The sequence below is a fragment of the Martes martes genome, assembly GCF_963455335.1.
Source record: "Martes martes genome assembly, chromosome: 16".
Classification (NCBI taxonomy): Eukaryota; Metazoa; Chordata; class Mammalia; order Carnivora; family Mustelidae; genus Martes; species Martes martes.
Window position 1 is genome coordinate 49,050,289 of NC_137904.1, and position 23,499 is coordinate 49,073,787.

Consider the following 23,499-nt stretch of genomic DNA (forward strand, 5'->3'; position numbering starts at 1 on the left):
TACTCATCTTCTAACTGCAAATTTGTACCTTTTAACAATATCTCCCCAACTCACTGCACCCCCCCGAGTTGCTGCTAACTACCATTCTATTCTGTTTCTATGAGATTGGCTTTTTTAGATTCCACATATTAGTGATATATACAGTATTTGTCTTTGTCTGACTTACCTCTTCTAAGCATAATGCCTTGAAGATCCATCCATTTTATTGCAAATGGCAGAATTTCCTTCGTTCTCATGCTGAAATAATATTACACTGTATATACATACCACATCTCTTTATTCGTCTGTTGATGGACACTTAGGTTATTTCCATATCTTGGCTTTTGTGAACAATGCTGCAAAATACGTGGAAGTGTAGGTATCTCTTAAGGATCCTGTTTTCATTTCCTTTGAATATATACCCATAAGGGGGATTGATGGGTCATATGTTAGATCTATTTTTAATTTTGGGGCAGTCCTCCATACTGTTGTCCACTGTGGCTGTATCAATTTCCATTGCCACTAACAGTGAATAAGGGTTCCCTTTGTCCACATCCATGCAAACCTTGATCTCTTCTTGATGATTGCCATTCTAACAAGTGTGAATGATATCTCATTGTGGTTTTGATTTCCATTTCCCTGATGATTAGTGATGTTGAACAACTTTTCATGTACCTGTTGGCCATTTGGATGTCTTCTTTGGAAAAAATTTCTATTCAGTTACTCTGCCCATTTTTTTCATCATTTTGTTTGCTTGTTTTTTTGTTATTGAGCCGTGTGAATTATATATTTTGGATATTAACCCTTTATCAGATATATGGTTTGCAAATATTTTCTCTCATTCTGTAGGTTGCATTTTCATTTTGTTGATTTTTTTTCTGTACACAAGCCTTTAAGTTGGATGTAGTCCCACTTGTTGGTTTTTGCTTTTGTTATTTGTATTTGGTGTCGTGTGAAAAAATTATTGCCAAGACCAGTGTCTGAAAGCTGCTTCCTTATGTTTTCTTCCAGGAATTTTATAATATCAGATCTTACATTTAAGTCTTTAATCCATTCTGAGGTAACTTTTTTGTGAATGGTATAAGATGGAGGAGTGATTTCATTTTTTTGGATGTAGTTATCCAGTTTCTCAACACCGGTTATTGAAGAAACTATCCTTTTTCCATTGAATGTCCTTGGCTCCATTGTTCAATATTAGTTGAGTATATGTGGGGGTTTATTTCTGGACTCTGGACATTTTTGTTCTTTTTCCTCACCCCATAGCCTATGAACATTTAACGTCACAGTTAAATATTTACTGATGTATTGTGGCCACAAACCATTGTAATAACTAAGATTTTTTTTTCTCCTCTAAGAACTGGTTTTCCTTCTTGAAAACCTATTGCTCTACATGAGGATGTATGTCTTAAAAATATCTAGAACTTTAATTTCTGAATATACTGCTATGTCCTACTTTCCAGTATTTTACTTGAACTTTAACACATTTGTAAGGAATATTGGTCTGCAGCCTCTTACCCTACTCACAGTGTGGTTGTTTTTTTGTTTTGTTTTGTTTTGGGTTTTTGTTTTTGTTTTCTTATAGTTTTGGGGCAAGTAGGAGCTACTGAAGGGTTTTCTTCAGAGGAGTAACCAGATTTTTTAAAGAGAAAGACCTCTTTTGCTGCATTGCAGAAAATAAATGTAGAGAAATGAGACTAATGGCCTAGAGGTTTTTTTTATTAACATATAATGTATTATTTGCTTCAGGGGTACAGGTCTGTGAATCATCAGGCTTACACATTTCACAACACTCAACATAGCACATACCCTTCCCAATATCCATTACCCAGCCACCCTATCCCTACCCCCTCACCCCTCCAGTATCCTTCAGTTTGTTTTGTGAGATTAAGAGTCTCTTACGGTTTGTCTCCCTCCCGATCCCATTTTGTTTCATTTTTTCTTTTCCTATCCTCAAACCCCCCACTCTGCCTCTCAAATTCCTCATATCAGAGAGATCATATGATAATTGTCTTTCTCTGATTGACTTATTTTGCTTAGCATAATACCCTCTAGTTCCATCCACGTTGTTGCAAATGGCAAAATTTTGTTTCTCCTGATGGCTGCATAGTATTCCATTGTATATATATACCACATCTTCTAGGTGTCCATCAACAGGTGAATTTATTCATTCATCTGTTGATGGACATCTAGGTTCTTTCCATTGTTTGGTTATTGTGGCTAGTTTTAACAATGCTGTTGTAATAGTGCAGACATTAACTAGCATAGTGATAGATTCAAGAAGTATCTGGAAATAATTAAATAGAAGTTGGTAATCATATGTTTGCAGAAGTTAAGGAGGAAGGAATAGTATAGGCTGATTCCCAGGCTTTTCACTTTGACTATAATTTCACTCTTAGCTTCTGGTATATTAATTCAGAAGCAATAGCTCTTTCAGCCAAATTTTACTTTGCATTACAGAAAATGGCAAGATTACTGTTCAAGAATTTTTAACTAAGTTCTGCAATACAAAATGACAGTACAGATAAAAGGTTGATATCCAGGATCTATAAAGAACTCCTCAAACTCAACACACACAAAACAGATAATCATATTAAAAAATGGGCAGAAGATATGAACAGACACTTCTCCAATGAAGACATACAAATGGCTACCAGACACATGAAAAAATGTTCATCATCACTAGCCATCAGGGAGATTCAAATCAAAACCACATTGAGATACCACCTTACACCAGTTAGAATGGCCAAAATTAGCAAGACAGGAAACAACGTGTGTTGGAAAGGATGTGGAGAAAGGGGAACCCTCTTACACTGTTGGTGGGAATGCAAACTGGTGCAGCCACTTTGGAGAACAGTGTGGAGATTCCTCAGGAAATTAAAAATAGATCTTCCCTATGACCCTGCAATTGCACTGCTGGGTATTTACCCCAAAGATACAGATGTAGTGAAAAGAAGGGCCATCTGTACCCCAATGTTTATAGCAGCAATGGCCACGGTCGCCAAACTGTGGAAAGAACCAAGATGCCCTTCAACGGATGAATGGATAAGGAAGATGTGGTCCATATACACTATGGAGTATTATGCCTCCATCAGAAAGGACGAATACCCAACTTTTGTAGCAACATGGACAGGACTGGAAGAGATTATGCTGAGTGAAATTAGTCAAACAGAGAAAGTCAAGTATCATATGGTTTCACTTATTGGTGGAGCATAACAAATAATATAGAGGACAAGGGTAGATGGAGAGGAGAAGGGAGTTGAGGGAAATTGGAAGGGGAGGTGAACCATGAGAGACTATGGACTCTGAAAAACAACCTGAGGGTTTTGAAGGGGCGGGGTGGGAGGGTGGGGGAACCAGGTGGTGGGTATTAGGGAGGGCACAGATTGCATGGAGCACTGGGTGTGGTGAAAAAACAATGAATACTGTTACGCTGAAAATAAATAAAAAATTAAAAAAAAAAAAAAGAGTTCCTAAAGACACAGGTGAGTTTTACTTCATATGTTTCTACTGCCTATATCTGGAAGGGCAAGCAGTGGTTTTCATGTTAAAACAACACAGGATTGGAGAGAGCATAGATAAGTAAGAAACAATATGAAGATAAAACAATACAATATTGGGTTATATAATTTTTGTCCAAATTATTTGGCAAAGACTGCTAAGATTTCCCTAAACTCAGAACTGTAGATATACCCTAATCATGCTAGAAAATTACTGGATTATATAATATTCTCTGAGATTATTTGCTAGGTATACCTAACCTAAATTTATTGGAAAATTATAAATGATTGGAAAATAATTTTTAAAACTTTAACAAACCTAGCAAAGGGGATTTTATGCTTATCTTCTTTGTTTTTAATGTATCCACAGCCACTTTCTTGACTACACTATTTTAGGGCAAGTTTGTGTTTATTACAGTGTGACTTACATATAGTAAAATCACCTATTTTAGGTGTACAGTTCTTTGAATTCTTGATAATAATGTCATGTAACCATTACTAAACAGCACATAGAATATATCACCCCAGACATTCCTTTGTGTCCTTGCATAGTCCATCCCCTCTCTGAACCTTCATTCCTGGTAACCACAGATGTATTCTTTGACACTAAAGTTTTGTCTTTTCTAGAATGTCACATAAATGAAATCATAACATACGAAGCTCATTTGAGTCTGGCTCCTTTCACATAGCATATTATACTTTATATTCATCAACATTTTGCATGTGGTTTGTTTCATTTTATTGGTAAATATTATTCCATTGTATGAATGTACAGTTTATCCATTTAGCAATTGATAGACTATTGAATTATTTCTGGGTTTTGGTGATTATGAATGAAGCTTCTATAAACATTTATATACAGGTTTTTGTGTGTACATATATTTTTATTTCTCTTAGCTGAATACCAAGAGGTAGGATTGCTGGGATATATGGTAAGTGTGTATTTAAATTGATAGAAACTGCCAAATATGAATTCATGATAGATAACATTCATTTATGATAAGAACTCTTAACATACATCAACATAATGAAGGCCACAACGAACATCATACTCAATGGTGAAAAACTGAAAGCTTTTCTTCTAAGATTAGGAACAAAATAAGATTGCCCATTCTTGTCACTTTTTTGTTTTGTTTTGTTTTGTTTAGCGAAGTGCATTTGACATGCAAAGTTGTATTAGTTTCAAGCGTACATCATAATGATTCAACAATTCTGTGTATTACTCAGTTCTCCCCATGATTAGTGTAGTTACCATCTGTCACCACAAAATGGTATTACAGTATTAATAACTATATTCCCCATGCTGTAATTTTTCTCACCACTTTTATTCAGCTTTTATTCACAGTATTAGAAGTCCTACTGAGGACAATTATGTAAGAAAAAGAAATAAAAGGCATCCAAATTGTAAAAAAAAAAGAAGTAAAACTGTTCCTATTTGCAGATAACATATTATATACAGAAACCCTAAAGGCCCTATCAAAAAATCTGTTAGAACTAATAAATTTTGTAAAGTTGTAGAATATGAAATCAATATAGAAAAACCAGTTGCATTTCTATTCACTAATAAGCTATCAGAAAAAATATTAAGAAAACTATCCCATTATAATTATATCAAAAAGAATAAAATATTTAACCAAGGAGGTGAAAGACCTGTATAAGACGCTGACAAAAGAAATTGAAGATGACACAAACAAATGGAAAGATATTTCATGCTCAGGGATTGGAAAGTCAAATATTGTTAAAATGTCCATACTACCCAAAGAAACCTACACATTTAGTGTAATCCCTATTAAAATTCCAACAGCATTTTCACAGACCTAGAACACATAATCCTAAAACTTGTGTGGAACCGCAGAAGACCCTGAAGCTCCAAAACAATCTTGAGAAAGAACAAAGCTAGAGGCATCCTACTTTCTGATTTCAAACTTTATTACAAAGCTATAGTAATAAAAACTGTATGTTATTGGCATAAAAACAGACATGTAGATCAATGGAACAGAACAGAGTGCAGATATAAGCCCTTGCATATTTGGTCAATTTGTTCATGACAAAGCAGCCAAGAATAAACAATGGGAAAAGACATACTCTTTGGTAACTGGTGCTGGGAATACTGGGCAGTTGTATGCAAAAGAATGAAACTGGACTGCTATCTTAGACTGTGCACAAAAATTAGGTCAAAATGGACTAAAGACTTGCACATAAGACCTGAAGCCACAAAACTCCTAGAAGAAAACATAGGCAGTAAGCTTTTTGACATCGGTCTTTGAAAACATTTTAAAAACCCCAAATTTTGTCTATTAATACAATACCATAGGTAAAGTCAAAGAACAGATAACAAAATGGGAGAAACTATTTGCAATGTATATCACAGAAGAAATATAGAAAAATGGCCAAAAGTCATGGATATAGAAATCATAAAAAATTTATAAAATGGCCCAAGAACATATTGAGATGTTTGATTTTACTCATAATAAGAAATATGCAAACTAGGGGCGCCTGGGTGGCTTAGTGGGTTAAAGCCTCTGCCTTCAGCTCAGGTCATGATCCCAGGGTCCTGGGATCAAGCCCCGCATTGGGCTCTCTGCTTGGCAGGGAGCCTGCTTCCCCCTCTCTCTCTGCCTGCCTCTCTGCCTACTTGTGATCTCTCTCTGTCAAATAAATAAATAAAATCTTTAAAAAAAAAAGAAATATGCAAACTAAAATGGAGATTCAATTTCTCACCCATTAGACTGACAGAAATTGAAAACCTTGACAACATATTCTGTTTGTTAGTTTATAGAGAAAAAGGCATTTATCTGTAGCTCATGAGCATGTACAATACTACCATTCTTTTGGAGGGAATTTGGCAATGTCTAACAAAACTGCATATGCATTTACCTTTTGACTCAGCAATCCCACTTCTAGAAATTTTCCTGAAGATATCCTGCACCAATGTGAAAATACAGATGCATAAAGTTATTCATTACAGACTTATTTGAAATTGCAAAATGATGGAAAATTCTTAAAGTGTAAACCTTGGAGATTAGTTAAATAAACTAGAGCTTCTATACTGTACAACTATAAAAAAGAATAAAAAAAAGAATTTCATAACAGTACTTTTTAATACCACTGCTTTTCTGCTTTTCTAATATTTAAAACTACAGATTTCCCTCTGAGCAATTTCACTGCATCTTACAAAATTTTATGTTATGTTTTGATAATCACTTATTTAAAATATTTTCTAATTTACCTTGTGATAGCTTTTTGAAATATGAGTTGTTTAGAAATGTACTAATTTCCAAATATTTGGATATTTTCTAGGTATCTTCTTGTTACTGATTTCTAATTTAATATACCTTGGTCAGAGAATTTATTTTGCACAATTTAAGTGCTTTTAAATTAATTAAGATTTGTTTTAAAGACTAGCATGTGGTTTATCTAGGTGAATATTCCATGTACACTTGAAAGAATGTATATTCTATAGTTGTCCGGTAGTGTTCTGTAAATATCCATTAGGTTAGATTGTTTGCTAGTTTGGTTGAATATTCTAATTCTTACTGAGGTTTATTCTACTTGTTCTATTAATTACTAAGTGCAAGGTGTCCATATCGGCAGCTTATTGTGGGTTCATCTATTCCTCCCTTTAATTCTGTAAGTTTTTGCTTACTAAAAGGCTCTTGTTAGATGTACACATTTGGTGTTGCAAAACTTATGTATATGACCATAGGACTTATGTCACGTACTTTGTCTGTTGCTGTCTTTTGTCTTATTTTTATTGCTCCTCTGTTCCTTTCCTCCAATTTCCTTACTTACATTTATACATTTATGTGTACTTATTGTCATGTATCTTATTTTATTTAAAATAAAGCTTTTAAATGATATTGCTAAATTATTTTACAGAGAGTTTATTAAATCATCCATAGGCAATATAAGAAAATAATTATTCTTGGTGCACTTAAAAATTTCACAATATAATTATCTATCTCTCTGTTTAGTTCCTTCAGTTTTTGCATTACATATTTTTCAGACTCTATCATTAAGTACATGCAAATTTAGAATTGTTATGTCCATCTAGCGGATTGAAATATCATTATGAAATGTCTCTCTTTATCTCTAAAAATTCCTCTTCACATAAGGTCTACTTTGTCATATTTGTATAGCTGTACTGCTCTCTCTTGTTTAGTGTTTGTCTATTATATCTCTCCTTTTTGAGGGGTTTCTTTTTTTCTAATTTAAATTCAATTAATTAATATATGATATATTATTAGCTTCAGAGGTAGAGGTCAGTGATTCATCAGTCTTATAGAATACCCAGAGTTCTGTGAGAAAATGCTCAACATCACTAGCCATCAGGGAAGTACAAGTCAAAACCACAATGAGATACCACCTTACACCAGTTAGAATGACAAAAATTAACAAAACAGGAAATAGCAAATGTTGGCAAGGATGTGGAGAAAGGGGAACCCTCTTACACTGTTGGTGGGAATGCAAGTTGGTATAGCCACTAAGGAAAACGTATGGAGGTTCCTCAAGATGTTAAGAATAGAGCTACCCTACCACCCACCAATTGCACTAGTATGTATTTACCCCAAAAGATACAGGTGTAGTGAAAAGAAGGGGCATGTGCACCCCAATGTTCATAGTAGCAAAGTCCACAACAGCCAAACTGTGGAAGTAGCTGAGATGCCCTTCAACAGATGAATGGATAAAAAAGATGTGGTGCATATACACAATGGAATATTACTCAGCCATCAGAAACAATGAACACCCACCATTTGCATTGATATGATGGAACTGGAGGGGATTATGTTAAGTGGAATAAGTATAGCAGAGAAAGACAATTATCATATGGTTTCACTCTTATGTGGAACATAAACAATAGCACGGAGGACCACAGGGGAAGGGAGGGAAATCCAAAGGGGGAAAAAATCAGAGAGGGAGATGAACCATGAGAGACTTTGGACCCTGAGAAACAATCTGGGGGTTTCAGAGAGGAGGAGGTTTGGGAGAGGGGGTAATAGGGTGATGGGTATTGAGGAGGGCATGTGCTATGATGAGCACTGGGTGTTATACTAACTAATGGATCATAGAACACTACATCAAAACCTAATTATGTGCTATACAGTGGCTAACTGAACATTAAAAAAAAAACCCATTGCTCATGACATCATGTGCCCTCCTTAATGTCCATCTCCCAGTCACCTCATCCCCCTACCCGCCTCTCCTCCAACAAATCTCAGTTTGTTTCCTATGATTAAGAGTCTCTTATGGTTTGTCTCCCTCTCTGATTTTATCTTGTTTTATTTTTCCCTCCCTTCCCCTATGCTCTTTGGTTTTATTTCTTAAATTGTATATATGACTATTGTCACCTATTTTAAATTATTTTAGGAACAGAGATGTACATAGATAAATACAAATACTGCATCTTAAGTATAATTTTATATATTAGAATAATTTTTCCCACTTATCTTTAAAACATAAGGGAGATACATGAAAATTCCTCTCTAATTGGAGGTGATTATCTCTTCCCAGGAGATAAAAACCAATTTTACAACATCAACATTCACAAAAATGAACTTACAGCCATTCCTGACCTTAAGCAAAATTTAAATGCCGTTGGAATCTATCTAACAGATGATAAAATAAAGGAGGCTATGGATAATACTAATCCTAATGGTGAGTAATTATTTCAATTTAAAATAACAAAGTTTTAGTATTTCAGAAGTTTCACTGTATATGCCCAAGAAGATATATCCCTTTTACATCTTTAAAAAGAAAAATTGAAAATGTATTTTCTTTTCTTTCAATTGATGGGTTTGTATTGAAGGAATTTATTTTCAGAGTATATCTCCTATAACTTTATTTTAATTCTAATCTGCATATCATGTACATCACAATAGGATTGCCAGTCCTCCCCATTATTTTTATGTTTATAGTTCTGTTATAACATCAAATGGTCTTCTCTACAAGAAAATCTAAATTCTTTCTCTTTTTCTTTTTTAAAAAAAGATGAAGTGGTGAACTTTAAGGATTTTATCAGAACATTGACCAACAATGATGAATTTATCGAGTGCCAAAGTAAGTATGGAATTTGAAATGAATATGAAAAGAAACTTCATTTTTGGGGGTTAGTGTATGTATAGTTATGTGTGCATATAAATTATGTATATTTTTATATATACTTTAGCAAGCTCCTTTTTTTCTTTTTCTTGTTTAAACAGAGTTGATGTGTATATTTTTTAAACTCTAGGTTTTTAAACATATGAACACATAATTTCCATACCATAATATCCTTTTTTTTTCTTTAAGATTTTATTTATTTATTTGACACAGAGAGAGGAAGAGAGGGAACACCAGCAGGGAGAATGGGGAGGGGGAGAAGCAGGCTTCCTGATGAGCAGGGAGCCCAATGCAGGACTTGATCCCAGGACTCTGAGATCATGACCTGAGCCGAAGGCAGATGCTTAATGACTGAGCCACCCAGAAGCCCCTATAATATTCTTGAATTACCTTTTTAGAAAGATTTGTTTACTTGAGAGAAAGTCGGGGGTGGGGAGGGACAGAGGAAGCGAATCTTTCAAGCAGACTCCCTTGCTGAGTGAGGAGTCCCACCCCAGACTCTGTCCCACATCCCTGAGATCATTACCTAGGCCAAAAAACAAGAATTGGACACTTAACCCAACTGAGCCACCCATGCACCCCTTGAATTACTTTTTTCTCTTTTTTCTTTATTAGTGCTGACAGGTTTATCCATTTTCTTATCAAAGTAATTGGATTTTGTTTTTTTAATCACCTCTAGTGACTTTTGCTCTCTTCTGTTCTTTCTTATTTATTTCCCCATTTTATTATTATTTTTTTACACTTACTCTATAGTTCTTTGTCAAAAACAAGCTAAATGCTTAACTTTTTTCAGTCCTTTTTGAGATTTCAACACAGTTCGATCATGGAGACACTGAAACAGCCTTGGACCACAGACATTGAGATTGAGAATTATGGTCCTCAGTCTGGGGTTTTAAAATGAGTATTGAAATCCGTGGATTCTCTCTAAATTGATCTGCACTTTGAAGGCATTTCCACCACTATCTCAGGATCATTTTGGAAGGAAACTTGACAAAATAATTCTGTAATTTTTTTGAAGATTATAGGTCTATGAATAGCTAAGACCCTTTTGAAAAAATAATAATGAGGAACTTGCTTTATCAGATATTAGTACATATTACAATGCTATTTTATTTTAAAAATTTTTTTCTTTATTATGTTCACTTAGCCACTGTATAATACTTCGTTAGTTTTTGATGTAGTTTTCAGTGATTCATTAGTTCTGTATAATACTGTTTCAATATAGTGTTACAAATAGACCAGTACATCATAATACAGACCAGCAGAGACTCCTGTTAATGGGAACTTGGAATGTAATTGAGATGACATCGTCAGTCAGGGGAGTAAAGATATTTAGTATATGATTTGAGAAAATTGGCTTACTATGTGGGAGAGAACAGAGTAAAATCCCTGCTTCATACCATATAAAAAAATAACCTTCAAGAATCAAATGGATACGAAAATGGATCTCAAAGGTAAAACTATACAGCTGATGGAAGAAAATGTAAGGAAAAATATTGTGCCTTATGGTGGTGGATCCCTTCTTAAAAATACTACTCCCCCAAAGCGCAACCATAGGGTGAAAAAGGATGTAATTACATCAAAATTAAGGATTTCTGCTAAATGAAGAACTCTATATAACAGACTGGAAAAAGATAATTACAAGATAATTAACAAAAGATTAATATCTCAAATATGAGGAAATTCTGCAAATCAGCAGTAGGAAGAAAAAAAAATCAATTGGAAAAATAAGCAAGGATCTAAGGAGTCAGTACAGGAGGTGAAGCCCAAATAGGTAAATATATATATGAAGAGATTTGGAAATACTAACGAATTGCTGGTGAGTAGGTAAAATGGTACAGCATTCTGGATTTCAATCTAGCAGTACTTGTCAAGTATGCATATTTCTTACGGCCCAATAATTCTTTTTTTTTTTTTAAGATTTTATTTATGTATTTGAGAGAGAGAGACATACACAGTGAGAGAGGGAACACAAGCAGGGGGAGAGGGAGAAGCAGGCTTCCCGCTGAGCAAGGAGCCCAATGCGGGGCTTGATCCCAGGACTTTGGTATCATGACCTGAACCGAAGGCAGACGTAAGGCCTGAGCCATCCAGATGCCCCTCAATAATTCTGTTTTTAGATAAATAACCCAGAGAAGTTTCTTGTTAGAGACATGTACAAGGGTGTTTTCTGCAACACTATGGGAAGATAAAAATGAAAGCAACGTAGACATCCATCATTAGGGAAATGGTTGAATAAAATATGGTACATACATATTACACATCATAACAATAACTAGATTTACATTTGCACCAGAGAGAGACCTCAGTAATAATGTGGTTCCATGAAGAAAGGAAAAAACAGAATAAATGAATAACACATAATGCTTTATGTAAATTAGATTTCTACTAATGCCCGTAAGACAATACTTTATTTATATTTTTTCCAGGTGAACACATAATTCTAAATAGAAAGATGAGAGATTGATTGAAAGAAATTGAGAAAGAGATCGAGATTGAAGTGACAATATTAATAAACTTAAGAAAGAGATTATATAGTACTTTGCATCCTAAAAACTTAGAATACACATTCTTTTCAAATGCCTAAGGAACAGTCACAAAAATAGATGATGTATTTAAATCACAAAGAAGAATTTCAGTGAATTCTAAAAATCGGAAATCGTTCAGTACACATAATCTGACCATGAAGTGGTAACATTAAAATTATTTTAATTTGGAAGTTAAAAGAATTTGCAAGGTTACTTTTAATTTGTAAATTTAAAAAAATTGGAATGAGAATATGGGAAAATGTTGCTTTTAAGACTAAAACAGGGGTGCCTGGGTGGCTCAGTCATTAAGCATCTGCTTTCTGCTCCAGTGGTGATCCCAGGGTCCTGGGATCGAGCCCTGCACCGATCCCCGAATTGGGCTTCCTGCTCAGTGGGAAGCCTGCTTCTCCCTCTCCCACTCCCCCTGCTTTTGTTCCCTCTCTCACTCTCTCTCTCTGTCAAATAAATAAATAAAATCTTTTTAAAAAAAAGACTAAAAACAAATGGTCGTCGTCTTCTTTTTTTTTAAGATTTTATTTATTTATTTGACAGACAGAGATCACAAGTAGGCAGAGAGGCAGACAGAGAGAGAGGGGGAAGCAGGCTCCCCACCGAGCAGAGAGCCTGATGTAGGGCTCGATCCTAGGACCTGAGATCATGACCTGAGCTGAAGGCAGAGGCTTAACCCACTGAGCGACCCAGGTGCCTCAGAACAAATGGTCTTCTAAGTAATTCTTTGGTTGAAGAATAAGTGAAACCTGAAAGTAAGAATTTTTAGAAATGATGACAATGAAAGCACTTCATATCAAAACATGTAAAGTGTGTTTGATAAAACATACCAAAACAATCTTACAGGATATTTTATAGTATTAAATGCTTTTATTAGAAAACAAGAAAGACAAACCATGAGAGACTCTGGACTTCAGAAAACAAACTGAGGGTTACAGAGGAGAAGGGGTGGGGGGATAGGGTAACTGCGAGATGGGTATTAAGGAGGGTAAGTGTTGTGATGAGCACTGGGTGTTATATCAACTATTGAATTGTTGAACACTCCATCAAAAATGAATGATGTCCTGTATGCTGGCTAACTGAATGTAATAATAAAAAAGAAACATTAAAAAGAATTTTTCTTGGGACACCTGGGTGGCTCAGTGGGTTAAAGCCTCTGCTTTCGACTCAGGTCATGATTTCAGGGTCCTGGGATTGAGCCCCACATCAGGCTCTCTGCTCAGCAAGGAGCCTGCTTCCCACTCCACCCCCACCCCCACCCCCGCCCGCCGCCTGCTACTCTGCCTACTTCTGTTCTCTCTCTGTCAAATAAATAAATAAAATCTTAAAAAATATAATTTTTCTTAAATGTTCAACTCATGAAGCTTACAAGCAACATAAACAACAAAACAGCAAAAACAATCTCCCCAAAAAGTACTAGTCAGGAGCTGATGAAGTTGAAGGTAGAAGTTAGTGAAACAGAACACACACACACAAGAAATTATCCATATAACCAAAACTTTGTTCTTTCAAAAGATTAACAGAAAATGCTTTAGGAAGTATGATGAAGGGGAAAAATTAGGGAGGACAAAAAAAAGAAGACCGTCATAACTTGGATACAAAGGAGATTAAAATATATAAATGAATAATACTTAAAACTGATTAATAAAGCACCAAGTTGTTGGCATCTCATCAACAACATTGTCATTATTTCCAAACATTTGGGTGAAGACAGAAAGGGCTGCTTCCCCCACCTCCCCAATAATGGTGCGGTTTTCTTTGGGATCATTTTGATATTTTGTTGTTTTTTTTGAGCTTCACGAGTTGAACTAATAAAATATTTCAGCATTTCTTGTTTTTGTTTTTGTTTTTAAGATTTTATTTATTTGAGAGAGAGAGAGCACGCAAGAGTTCATAGGCAAGGGGAGCAGCAGAGGAAGAGAAGCAGGCTCCCCTCTGAGCAGGGAGCCAGAGCGTTTCTTATTTTCTAATACACGCATTTAAACCTATAAATTTTTGGAGCTCTCGGTTTGGAGAATATTTCACAGAAGCAAAACCCTCAAGACTGTTTTCAAGAAAATGAATACATTTCACCCAAATCAAGTTATGATATGCTTCTCTGGATAAACTGGCCAACTAATATCTTTACGTTTTGTCACTTTTCTATATAGAAATAGAAGATGCATCCAACATTGTTAATAGTGTCTTTGATGGGAAAGTTGAACTTAAACACCTTTTATCTGCCTTGGAGAACCTGGAGAAGCCTTTAAGTGAAGAAAAACCTGAGGCATCACTGAACTCTGCAACAGACGGTGAGCACTTGAGTTACCTCACAGGTCTCCTGTTTAGAATACACATGCTCACACAGGCTAATCTTTTTTTAAGAATAATAATGCTGTATGTTTAGGAAGGTTGTTATAGAACTGATGTTTAAATCTTGGTCACTGTGAACTGATAGAACCCTTTTGGAAAGTGTATGGATAGTCTTTATCTGGAGAAGATGAATAGAAGCAAGTATTGTTATCTATGTTTCAAAACCAGATACTCCTTTATTAGATTATGATGGTCACAATAATAAATATGATAGGGCCGTCCTCTTCCATTTCTCCAACTCTGGATTCCAGAGATAGGATAATTCTTAAAAACAGAGCTCCTCCAATAAATGTGATATTTACTGTGGCATTTTTCATAAATGCTGTTCATCACACTGAGGAAATTGCCTTCTATTCCTTGTTCGCTAAAGGATTGAATTTATATTTGTTTATTTGGTTTATCATGAATTTCCCAAACAATTTTTATGCACCTGTTTAGATAGATTATAGGAGGTTTCTTATAATCTGTGAGTGTGGTGAATTATGTTGATTTTTTTAATATTACATGAAACCTAAAATTTTGGAAAAACCCATTTCATTCATGATATATTGTCCTTTTTATATATGTATTTTTCATTCACTTAATTTCACTTTTCCTGTATTCTTACTCTTCTAAAGAAAAAAAGATAAATTTGGAACTAAATTTGAAGGAGACTAAAGTTTGAAAAAAAGAAACAGAACTTCTAGACATTAATAAAGTAATAATTAAAATTAATTAGTGGACAATAATGTCAGCAGATTAAACATAGGTGAAGAAATGTGAACTGCAGAATAGTTTGAAGAAATTATACAAAATGCAGCATAGAAAGACAGAATACAAGAAAGAGGCTAAGAGGAAGAGAGAATGAAAAGGCTACTTATTAAAGGAATTGGTTTGAAATATATATGTATATCAGATTACAATGTTATATACTTTACACTTACATTACAGTTAATATAATGTTATATGTCAATTATATCTCAGTAAAGCTAGAAAAAGAAAAAATGAATAGACATAGTATTTATCCATTCAGGGGAGAAGAGACAGAATGGTTGCAGAGAAAATATTTGGAGAACTATAGCTGAAAATTTTCCAGAACGAGAAAGACTTAAACCTACCAATTTAAGAAGTCCAGTGAATCCCACATAGGATGAAAGGAAATCCATACATATATAGGTTTATCATGATGAAACTGCAGCCTACCAGAAGGAAAGAAAATCTTAAAGGTAGCTAGAGAGAAAAGCCGAATTATCTATAAAAGAAATTTTTTCTTATTCTTGATATTTTCTCTGGGTATTGAAATCTAGAGAAACATTTTTGTAAGTTGAAGATAAACCCCCCAATTTGGGAGAAACCTAGGCTTTGTCAGACCTTTGAAAATACAAACTAAAGTTTGTCCAGTGTTTTGTTTTGTTTTGTTTTGTTTTGTCTTTGGCAAATACTCTGGGTGAAAACAGTAGCCATGTTTCTGGATTACAGCCTTCAATCGGTTGTTAGTCTGGAAATTTCTTACTTTCTTGGCGCAAATTGATTGATTTAAGGTAATTTTAAAGCAATAACTTTACTTAAAATTTTTAGTCCTTTTTAGTAGAAGGGTTGATCCAGATATCTAGGCTAATTCATTACTGGCACGCTCTCCAATTCTAAGGTTGCACCATAATGTGGGAAATAGAGGAAGAGCTTTTAAAACTCTCTTGCACCCCTGAAACAAAGAATACATTATATGTTAATAAAATAAATAAATAACAAGGTAAAAAGCAAAACAAAAACAAAAAACCTTCCTTGCATCGTTTTTTACTGACACCTAGTGGATGGAACCTATGGTAATCCTGCATCTATGGGAAGGGGTTTGGGAACCGGGTGCTCCCACAGGGCAGTTCTCATTCTTTCCCATCAGACTTCTAGTCTCTCTCCCCCTCAGCCCTCCCAATCCCTCCCTCTCTTTCTTTCTCTCTGCCTCTTTGACTCAGGAGAAATTCTTCCTCGCTACTTGGGCATTTGGTGTATTTTCTTCAACGACTCTAGGTTTCTATACAAGCAGTCTCTATAGAAACTTTCAATCTACAAAAATCACAAGAGTGAGGAAATACTTAAGGCCAAACCAACTGCTTAGAACAGGAAAGAAGGGGGGAGCCTGGGTGGCTTAGTTGGTTAAGCATCTGCCTTCATTTGGCTCAGGTCATGATCCCAAGGTCCTGGGACGGAGTCCCTCATCGGGCTCCCTGCTCAGCAGAGAGCCTACTTCTCCCTCCCCCTGCTCTGCCTGCTGCTCTCTCTGCTTGTTCGTTCTCTCTCTCTCTCTCTCTGACGAGTAAATAAAGAGAATCTTTAAAAAAAAAAAAAAAAGAACAGGAAAGATGGGTCAAATCATCCACCACTTCAAGAGATACAGTGCAATAGTTCCAATATTTGCTCTTTAAACAAATTACAGTAGGCTTCCAGAGAAGGGTAACTTTTGAAGCAGACCAGAGTCAGCTAACTCAAATGTCTGCAGTAGCCAGGGACATAATGAAAATTAATAAAATGAATTAGGTATAAGACGAAAGGAAGGGATGAGGACTGTAGGGTAACTTGAGGGCACATATCCTATATTAAGATAATTAAATTCAAATGAAAAGAAAACCCCAACACTCCCTAGGACAATAAAAGTGACTGAATCTTGGTTATATTCAGTCTGTGAGCCTGTGATCCCTGAAGCAGGATTCTGTAGGAGTGGGGAAAAAAAAATCTTTTCCTTCTACCCTTCTAGGTTCTCAGCTGGAGTTCTGTAACAAAAGATTAACAAGAGAAAAGCATATATATTTAATATAAACTTACGTGAAAGGGGAGTATACATAAGGAAATGAAGACCCGAAGAAGTGGTTAAACCCCAATGTTTTAATGTTATGTTTGATAAAGGATAGAAAGTGATGGAAAATGTGATAGGGCAAAATGATACGAGCTAAGGGTGGTAAACTGGGGGAAATTTAACAAGGCCTGTTCTTTCAGTTTCCTCTGGGTGTCCCTCCAACCCTCAGTCTTTAGAGATAAGGATGCTCTGTTTCTCTGGGTATAGCAAGAGCATCTCTCATGTGAGAGTCTTCAATGACCTGCTTCAGGGAGGATGGTAAAGTCTGAATCCTAACTGCACCTTCCATTTCTCAAATTTCTTCAGCTTAAAATATTCAGTATGTTGAGGTGCTGTGTTTTGCGGGTAATGTATCCTGAACCCTGTCCTCCAAAGAATAAGAAATATTTATGGGTGATGTTATGGATAATTCAGAGGAAATTGAAATTCAGCTATTAGGTTTTTGTAAGAGTTTTTACTACTTGGAAAGATTAATAATTTTATATATTTTCTTTTATGCATAGTTTTTCCTTGTTCACTTCAGGGTTAAATAGGGAGTGGTGACAGTAAAAACAAGTTGAATTTCTCTTTTCTCACCAAACAGAACTTTTTTCCAAAGGAATTTTTTTTAAAATTCTTTCTCTTCCTTGGCTGTCTTTGTTGTATAAATCATCTCTGCAGGGAGGGGTCCTATGTATTCTCTCATATTCTTTATAGGTGTGTATATATTTTTGTACTATATAACCTGTGTGTAATTTTTTTAAGCCATGAGTCACAATACTGGGTTGTGAAATAAATTTACTAAGTCCTGAATAGCATTTTAAAATAAAATGAAATAATGTGGAATTTGTTAGACAATATCAGTATGCATCACTTAAGTATTGTTTTATAAAACATTTATTTTTGTGTGTGTGTGAGCACACATGCTCAGAATCTAAATGTATTTCTTACCATGTATTATAGTCATAGAATTTTGAAAACTGAATGAAATTATATTAAAGCAATATCAGATCCTTGCCTTAATGAGGTTGAAATCTATTTAAACCCTATTTTATTTCTTAACTTTGCAGAAAATAATAAGATCGTAAAAGATATTATTGATGTTTTCACTAATTCATCTAAACCATCAACACCATTCAACAGTAAGTATAGTAAAAGAATGAAAATTAAAAATAAACTTCTAAGATCATTCTATGGTATTCTACTTTTTCTAAAGTATAGTTTGTTTTGCCTTGTGCTTTTAATTCCTTAAGTTTTCTTTGCTTTGCTGAGATGTTATAATCTGCTTTCTTATTCCTTATCATAGTCAGTCTATACTTTGACCATAATGAATTATTTAGATTACATTCCTAGAATTAATGCTACCTTAAAGCAAACAGTTTGTCTCAGTATATGCTTCAGTGTAAGGTATCCCATGAATCTAGTACAATTTTCTCTCACCTCTAATAATTTCCACATGCTTCTTTATCTCACCTATAATGAAACATTGTAAAACAAAGTAAAGGGGAAAAAAAAAGATCTAGCACATCTAAAACCAGCAGGTAGATAAGAGAGGTTCTCTAATCCTGGGATAGGATGTGACTATGTGTTTTTAAGGGCAAAGCAGATTTATATTTTCATTTTTCTTTCTCCAACTACCTGTGTTCTATTTCTGCTAGCTGTTCTCATACTAAGAGCTAGTACCTAGCTGTACTTGAAATGCTTTACAGTCCGTGAAAGACTGGAGCATGTAGTAGTTTTTACCTTTGAGGGGAAATAATAAATAAAAGCAAATTTTTACAAAAGTTTTGCAGAAGTTCAATTTTTAGCTGGTTAGGGGTGTGTTAAATTTTGCTTATTGTTTAAGTGACTTCTGAAACCAAAGCCCATTGATATGTTTTGAAAGCCCTTTCGCTCAGAATTGCTTTTGTAAACATCTACTCTCTGCAAGTCAGGGTGTTAAGTCTAAGAAAGGACTTTGCCCAAGCCTCCTCCTTTGTTCTCTTTTCTTAATGTATTTACAGATTTATTTAAAGAGATTACAACTCTTGATAAGATCAGAAATGATAAGATGCCTGCAAATGAACTGAGCTTCCAACTCTTGAGTGCTGGAATTCCACTGACCAATAAGACATTCCAGGAGATTCTAGGTCAAGCATCTACTGATGGTGAGCCCTTTTTGAAAGAACATTCTATGTTGAGCTTAATGAAGTCCTAGTTCTACTGTGAGCTTGGGATATCTATTTTATGTATGCATAGTTTAGATAAACTAGGTTTTAGAAACATAATGAGAACATAAGCATACTGAGAACTAATTAAAATTAATACTTTTCTCTTGGAAATGTTATTTATTTATTTATTTACTTACCTAGTGCATCCACGCCCAGTGTGGAGCCCAGTGGGGGGCTTGAACTCACCACCTTGAGATTAAGACAGGAGCTGAGATTAAGAATCAGGTGCTTAACCAACTGAGACACCCAGGCACCCCTTCTCCTGGAAATATTTTGAAGAGGCACCCTCTGTTTATCTGGCATCATATTTGTAAAATGTATACATCAAAATTTAATTAAGACAAATAGTATAATTAGAACTTTTTTCTTGTTTTAAGGGAACAGATTCTTGGTAAAACTATTTTAAATTGATTAATTTGTGTCCAGCTAATTTTCGGAAATTAACAAAATTTGCCCATCCCCCCATTTCTTGTCATGGTTATTTTACACTTTGCCATTTTATAATCCTTATACTTTACTTTTTAGAAAATAGTGAAGTAAGTCTCAAACAAATTTTGGAGTCTTTGAACACAAATAAGCCAGTTCCTCAGTTTGAAGGTGGGTCAATCAATATTTCATTTAGACAATATTTCATTTGTCATAGTTTCCTATTGCCTTTTGTCATTATTTAGACAGCATTTTGAGGTATACATGATATACAAAAGATGTATATTTTTATAATTAAGTGCACAGTTTGGTAAGTTTTGATATCTATAAAACTGCCATCATGATCAAGATAATGAACATATCCCTCACCCCCAAAACTTCCTCATGTTCCTTTGTAATCTTCTCCTGCCATTTCCTATCCTCTCACTCATCCTCAGGCAACCCCTGGTCTGCTTTTTGTCAGTATAGATTCATTTGTATTTATCAGAATTTTATAAAATGGATATGTTCTTTTTTTGCTGGATGTTTTCATTCAGCATAATTATTTTGAGATTCATCCATGTAGCATGTATCAGGAAGTCATTCTTATTTATTGCTGGATAACACTCCATTTTACTGATAGACCACAGTTTATCTCCTTACCTGGTGATGCATATTAGGCTATTTCCAGTTTGGAGCTATTACAAATAAAACTGCTATGAACAATTGTGTACAAGTCGTTGTATGAACATATGCTTTCATTTCTTTTGAGCAGTTACCAAAGCTTGGCTGGCTCCTATGGTAGGTGTATGTTTAACTTTTTAAGAAACTGCAAACTGGTTTCCAATGTGGCCACACTATTTTACATTTCTGCTAGCAGTGAATGAGAGTTCCAGTTCCTCTAAATCCTTGCCAGTACTTGGTATAGTCAGTCTTTTTAATTTTAATCATTCTCATAAGTTGAATAGTATCTCACTGTGGTTTTAATTTGCATTTCCTTAATGACTAATGATGCTAAACATCTTCTCATGTTCTTATTTGCCATCTGTATATCTTCTTTGTAAAGTGTCTGTTTAGATCTTTTGCCCATTTTTGAAGTTGGGCTGTTTGTTTTTGTATTTCTTTTTTTTTTTTTTAAAGATTTTACTTATTTATTTGACAGAGAGAGAGAGAGAGAGATCACAAGTAGGCAGAGAGGCAGGCAGAGAGAGAGGAGGAAGCCGGCTCCCTGTTGAGCAGAGAGCCCGATGTGGGGCTCAATCCCAGAACCCCGGGACTACGACCCGAGCTGAAGGCAGAGGCCCTAACCCGCTGAGCCACCCAGGCGCCCCTGTTTTTGTATTTCTGTATATATTTGGGTACACGTCCTTTATCAGATATATACTTAGGGAAATATTTTCTCTGAGTCTTATACTGAGCAAATTTTACTCTGAGTCTCTTCATTTTCTTAAGTGTCTTTAAAAGAGAATTAATTTTAATTTTGATAAAGTCTCATTAATCAGTTCTTTTCTTTTATGGATTGTGCTTTTGGTGTCACACATATGAAATCTTTGCCTCACACAAGCTTACAAAGGCTTTATTGTATGTTTTCTTCTAAAAGTTTTATGGGTTTTGGTTTTGCGTCTTAGGTATATGATCTATTTTGAGTTAATCTTTATATATGGAATAAAGTACGGATCAAAGTTCCTTTTTGTTTTGTTTTGTTTTGCATATGGACATTCATTTGTTTCAGCACAATTGTTGAAAAGATTATACTTTATATTTTCTATACTGAATTTTCTTTGTACTTTTGTAGAAAATCATGTTTGTTTGTTTGTTTGTTTCCTGGATTCTCTGTTCTGTTCCATTGATCTTTGTCAGTCTTTACGCAGATACTACATTGTCTGATTACTATAGCTTTATAATAAACATTGAAAGCACTCAGGTAGTATTGGTCCTTCAACTTTGTTCTACTTAAAAAAAGTTATTTTGACTATTCTACGTCTTTTCCATTGCCCTGTGAATTTTAGAATCAGTCTGTAATTTCTACAGAAAAGTCTGCTGGAATTTATTGGAGACATTAGAGTCCCTCAAGAATTAAGAACTGTTGGAAAGTTCCTTATCCAACAATGTCTTATTAAATAGTATAACTCTTTTCTGCAATTCCTTTGTATCCCTGTACTTTGCCTCCTTTTAAATATTCTCCTACATAAACTAGTGATTATAACCCAAATGGCGACCTTGAGTGTATGATGATTTGTTTAACTCATTGATAAAGCAGATAGAGGCATAGCTCCAATCCTAAGGATCCCATTTAGAGGGGAAAACTCCTAGAGGTTTAGATAAGACCTGGGAAGAATGCGGAGTTCTTCAGCCTGAAAGAACCCCCCAAATTTTTGTTTTCTTCATAGGAAAACCCCTACATCTGTTACCTGTAATCTTGAAACTCTTCAATTCATCTTTCTTCTATAGATTTTGTGGCATTTGATTCTTGTACCTTTTAGGTTAAAAAGTAAAGGCCATTTCTACTTTCAGGCATGGTATATTCCTGAAAACCTAATATTCCCATACTTCTGGGGGGAATTCTAATCATAGAGTAAAAGTTATGAGGAATAAGCAAAAAATGAAAGGAGGAGAAAAATATGTAAGTAAAAGAAAATTCAGGACTAATGTTTTTTATACTCTGAAATTTGGGCTGTATCATATACATAGAAATAAGCCCCAAATTCCCTCTCACTGGTATAAAATTAAACATTTCCCTAGGAGATGCTATTTTAACTTAAAAATGGCCTATTTTAACTTGAAAAAAACATGATAGTTTTATTCAGTTAAATTAAAAAAACCCTCAGTCATCTTAATTTTTTTTATATTAAGACAAAAATAACATCTCAGGGCAATATGCTTGGAATAAAGGAATATTTGGCTTATTAATTTTGGAATCATAGAGATAATATTAATTGAGATGTATGACTTACAGAATCCGCGTGTGTTTTCAGATTTATCTACTGCCCTCCAGACTGTCAACTTGATGGACTCCAACAAAATTCAAATTAATAACTTGCAAGATGCTTTTGATGACCTCAATGTTTCTGTAAAGCCTGAAGAACACCAGATGTTAGAGAAAACGCTTGATGTTGATGGTACATATAATAACTATAAGTTGGCTTTCCAAATAAAGTGACAATAAATTTTCCATTCCCCTTCCCTGTCCTCCATTATTCACTCCCCAACAATTTTCTTTTTTTATTATCCTAATGGAAAAAACACTCTAATAGAGCAGGTCTATTGAGATCATGCATTTATCTTGATGGAAAAGTGTTTGAATAAGATTAATAACATTTTTAAAGCCCCATCAAGTATCCTGTGTTGATTCCATCAGAGTGTAATTTGTATGTGTATTTTTAGCATCTGCTATGTAAATCAGAGAACATGAAGTAATTCTCTGTGAAGGTTGTGCTGACATAAAACTGCTTTTAGCCAGGAATAGACTAAGGGAAGACTTTCTGCCCTCAGCTTGAGATATTTGTGGCATGAGATTGATTGAATGTGAATCCTAAGAGCTTTCAGAGAAAACAATATATAATTTTCAAATTTTGCCAATTATTATGAGTGTTTTAAAATTAATTTAAAATCAA

General features: G+C 34.7%; 1 protein-coding gene across 1 annotated transcript in view; it reads left to right on the forward strand.

The window, feature by feature from the left end:
• LOC308357201 (uncharacterized protein) overlaps window positions 1-23,215 on the forward strand; it is a gene marked incomplete at its 5' end in the record, with an annotated part of 80,902 nt that extends 57,687 nt beyond the window's left edge. The window contains 7 exons of the mRNA XM_080826669.1: window positions 8,988-9,131; window positions 9,465-9,533; window positions 14,263-14,403; window positions 18,341-18,412; window positions 19,274-19,417; window positions 20,006-20,077; window positions 22,861-23,215. Of these exons, the coding sequence (XP_080682795.1) occupies window positions 8,988-9,131; window positions 9,465-9,533; window positions 14,263-14,403; window positions 18,341-18,412; window positions 19,274-19,417; window positions 20,006-20,077; window positions 22,861-23,045 (827 nt within the window). The 3' untranslated portion in view covers window positions 23,046-23,215. The remainder of the gene's footprint in view (window positions 1-8,987; window positions 9,132-9,464; window positions 9,534-14,262; window positions 14,404-18,340; window positions 18,413-19,273; window positions 19,418-20,005; window positions 20,078-22,860) is intronic.
• Window positions 23,216-23,499: the final 284 nt, after the last annotated feature.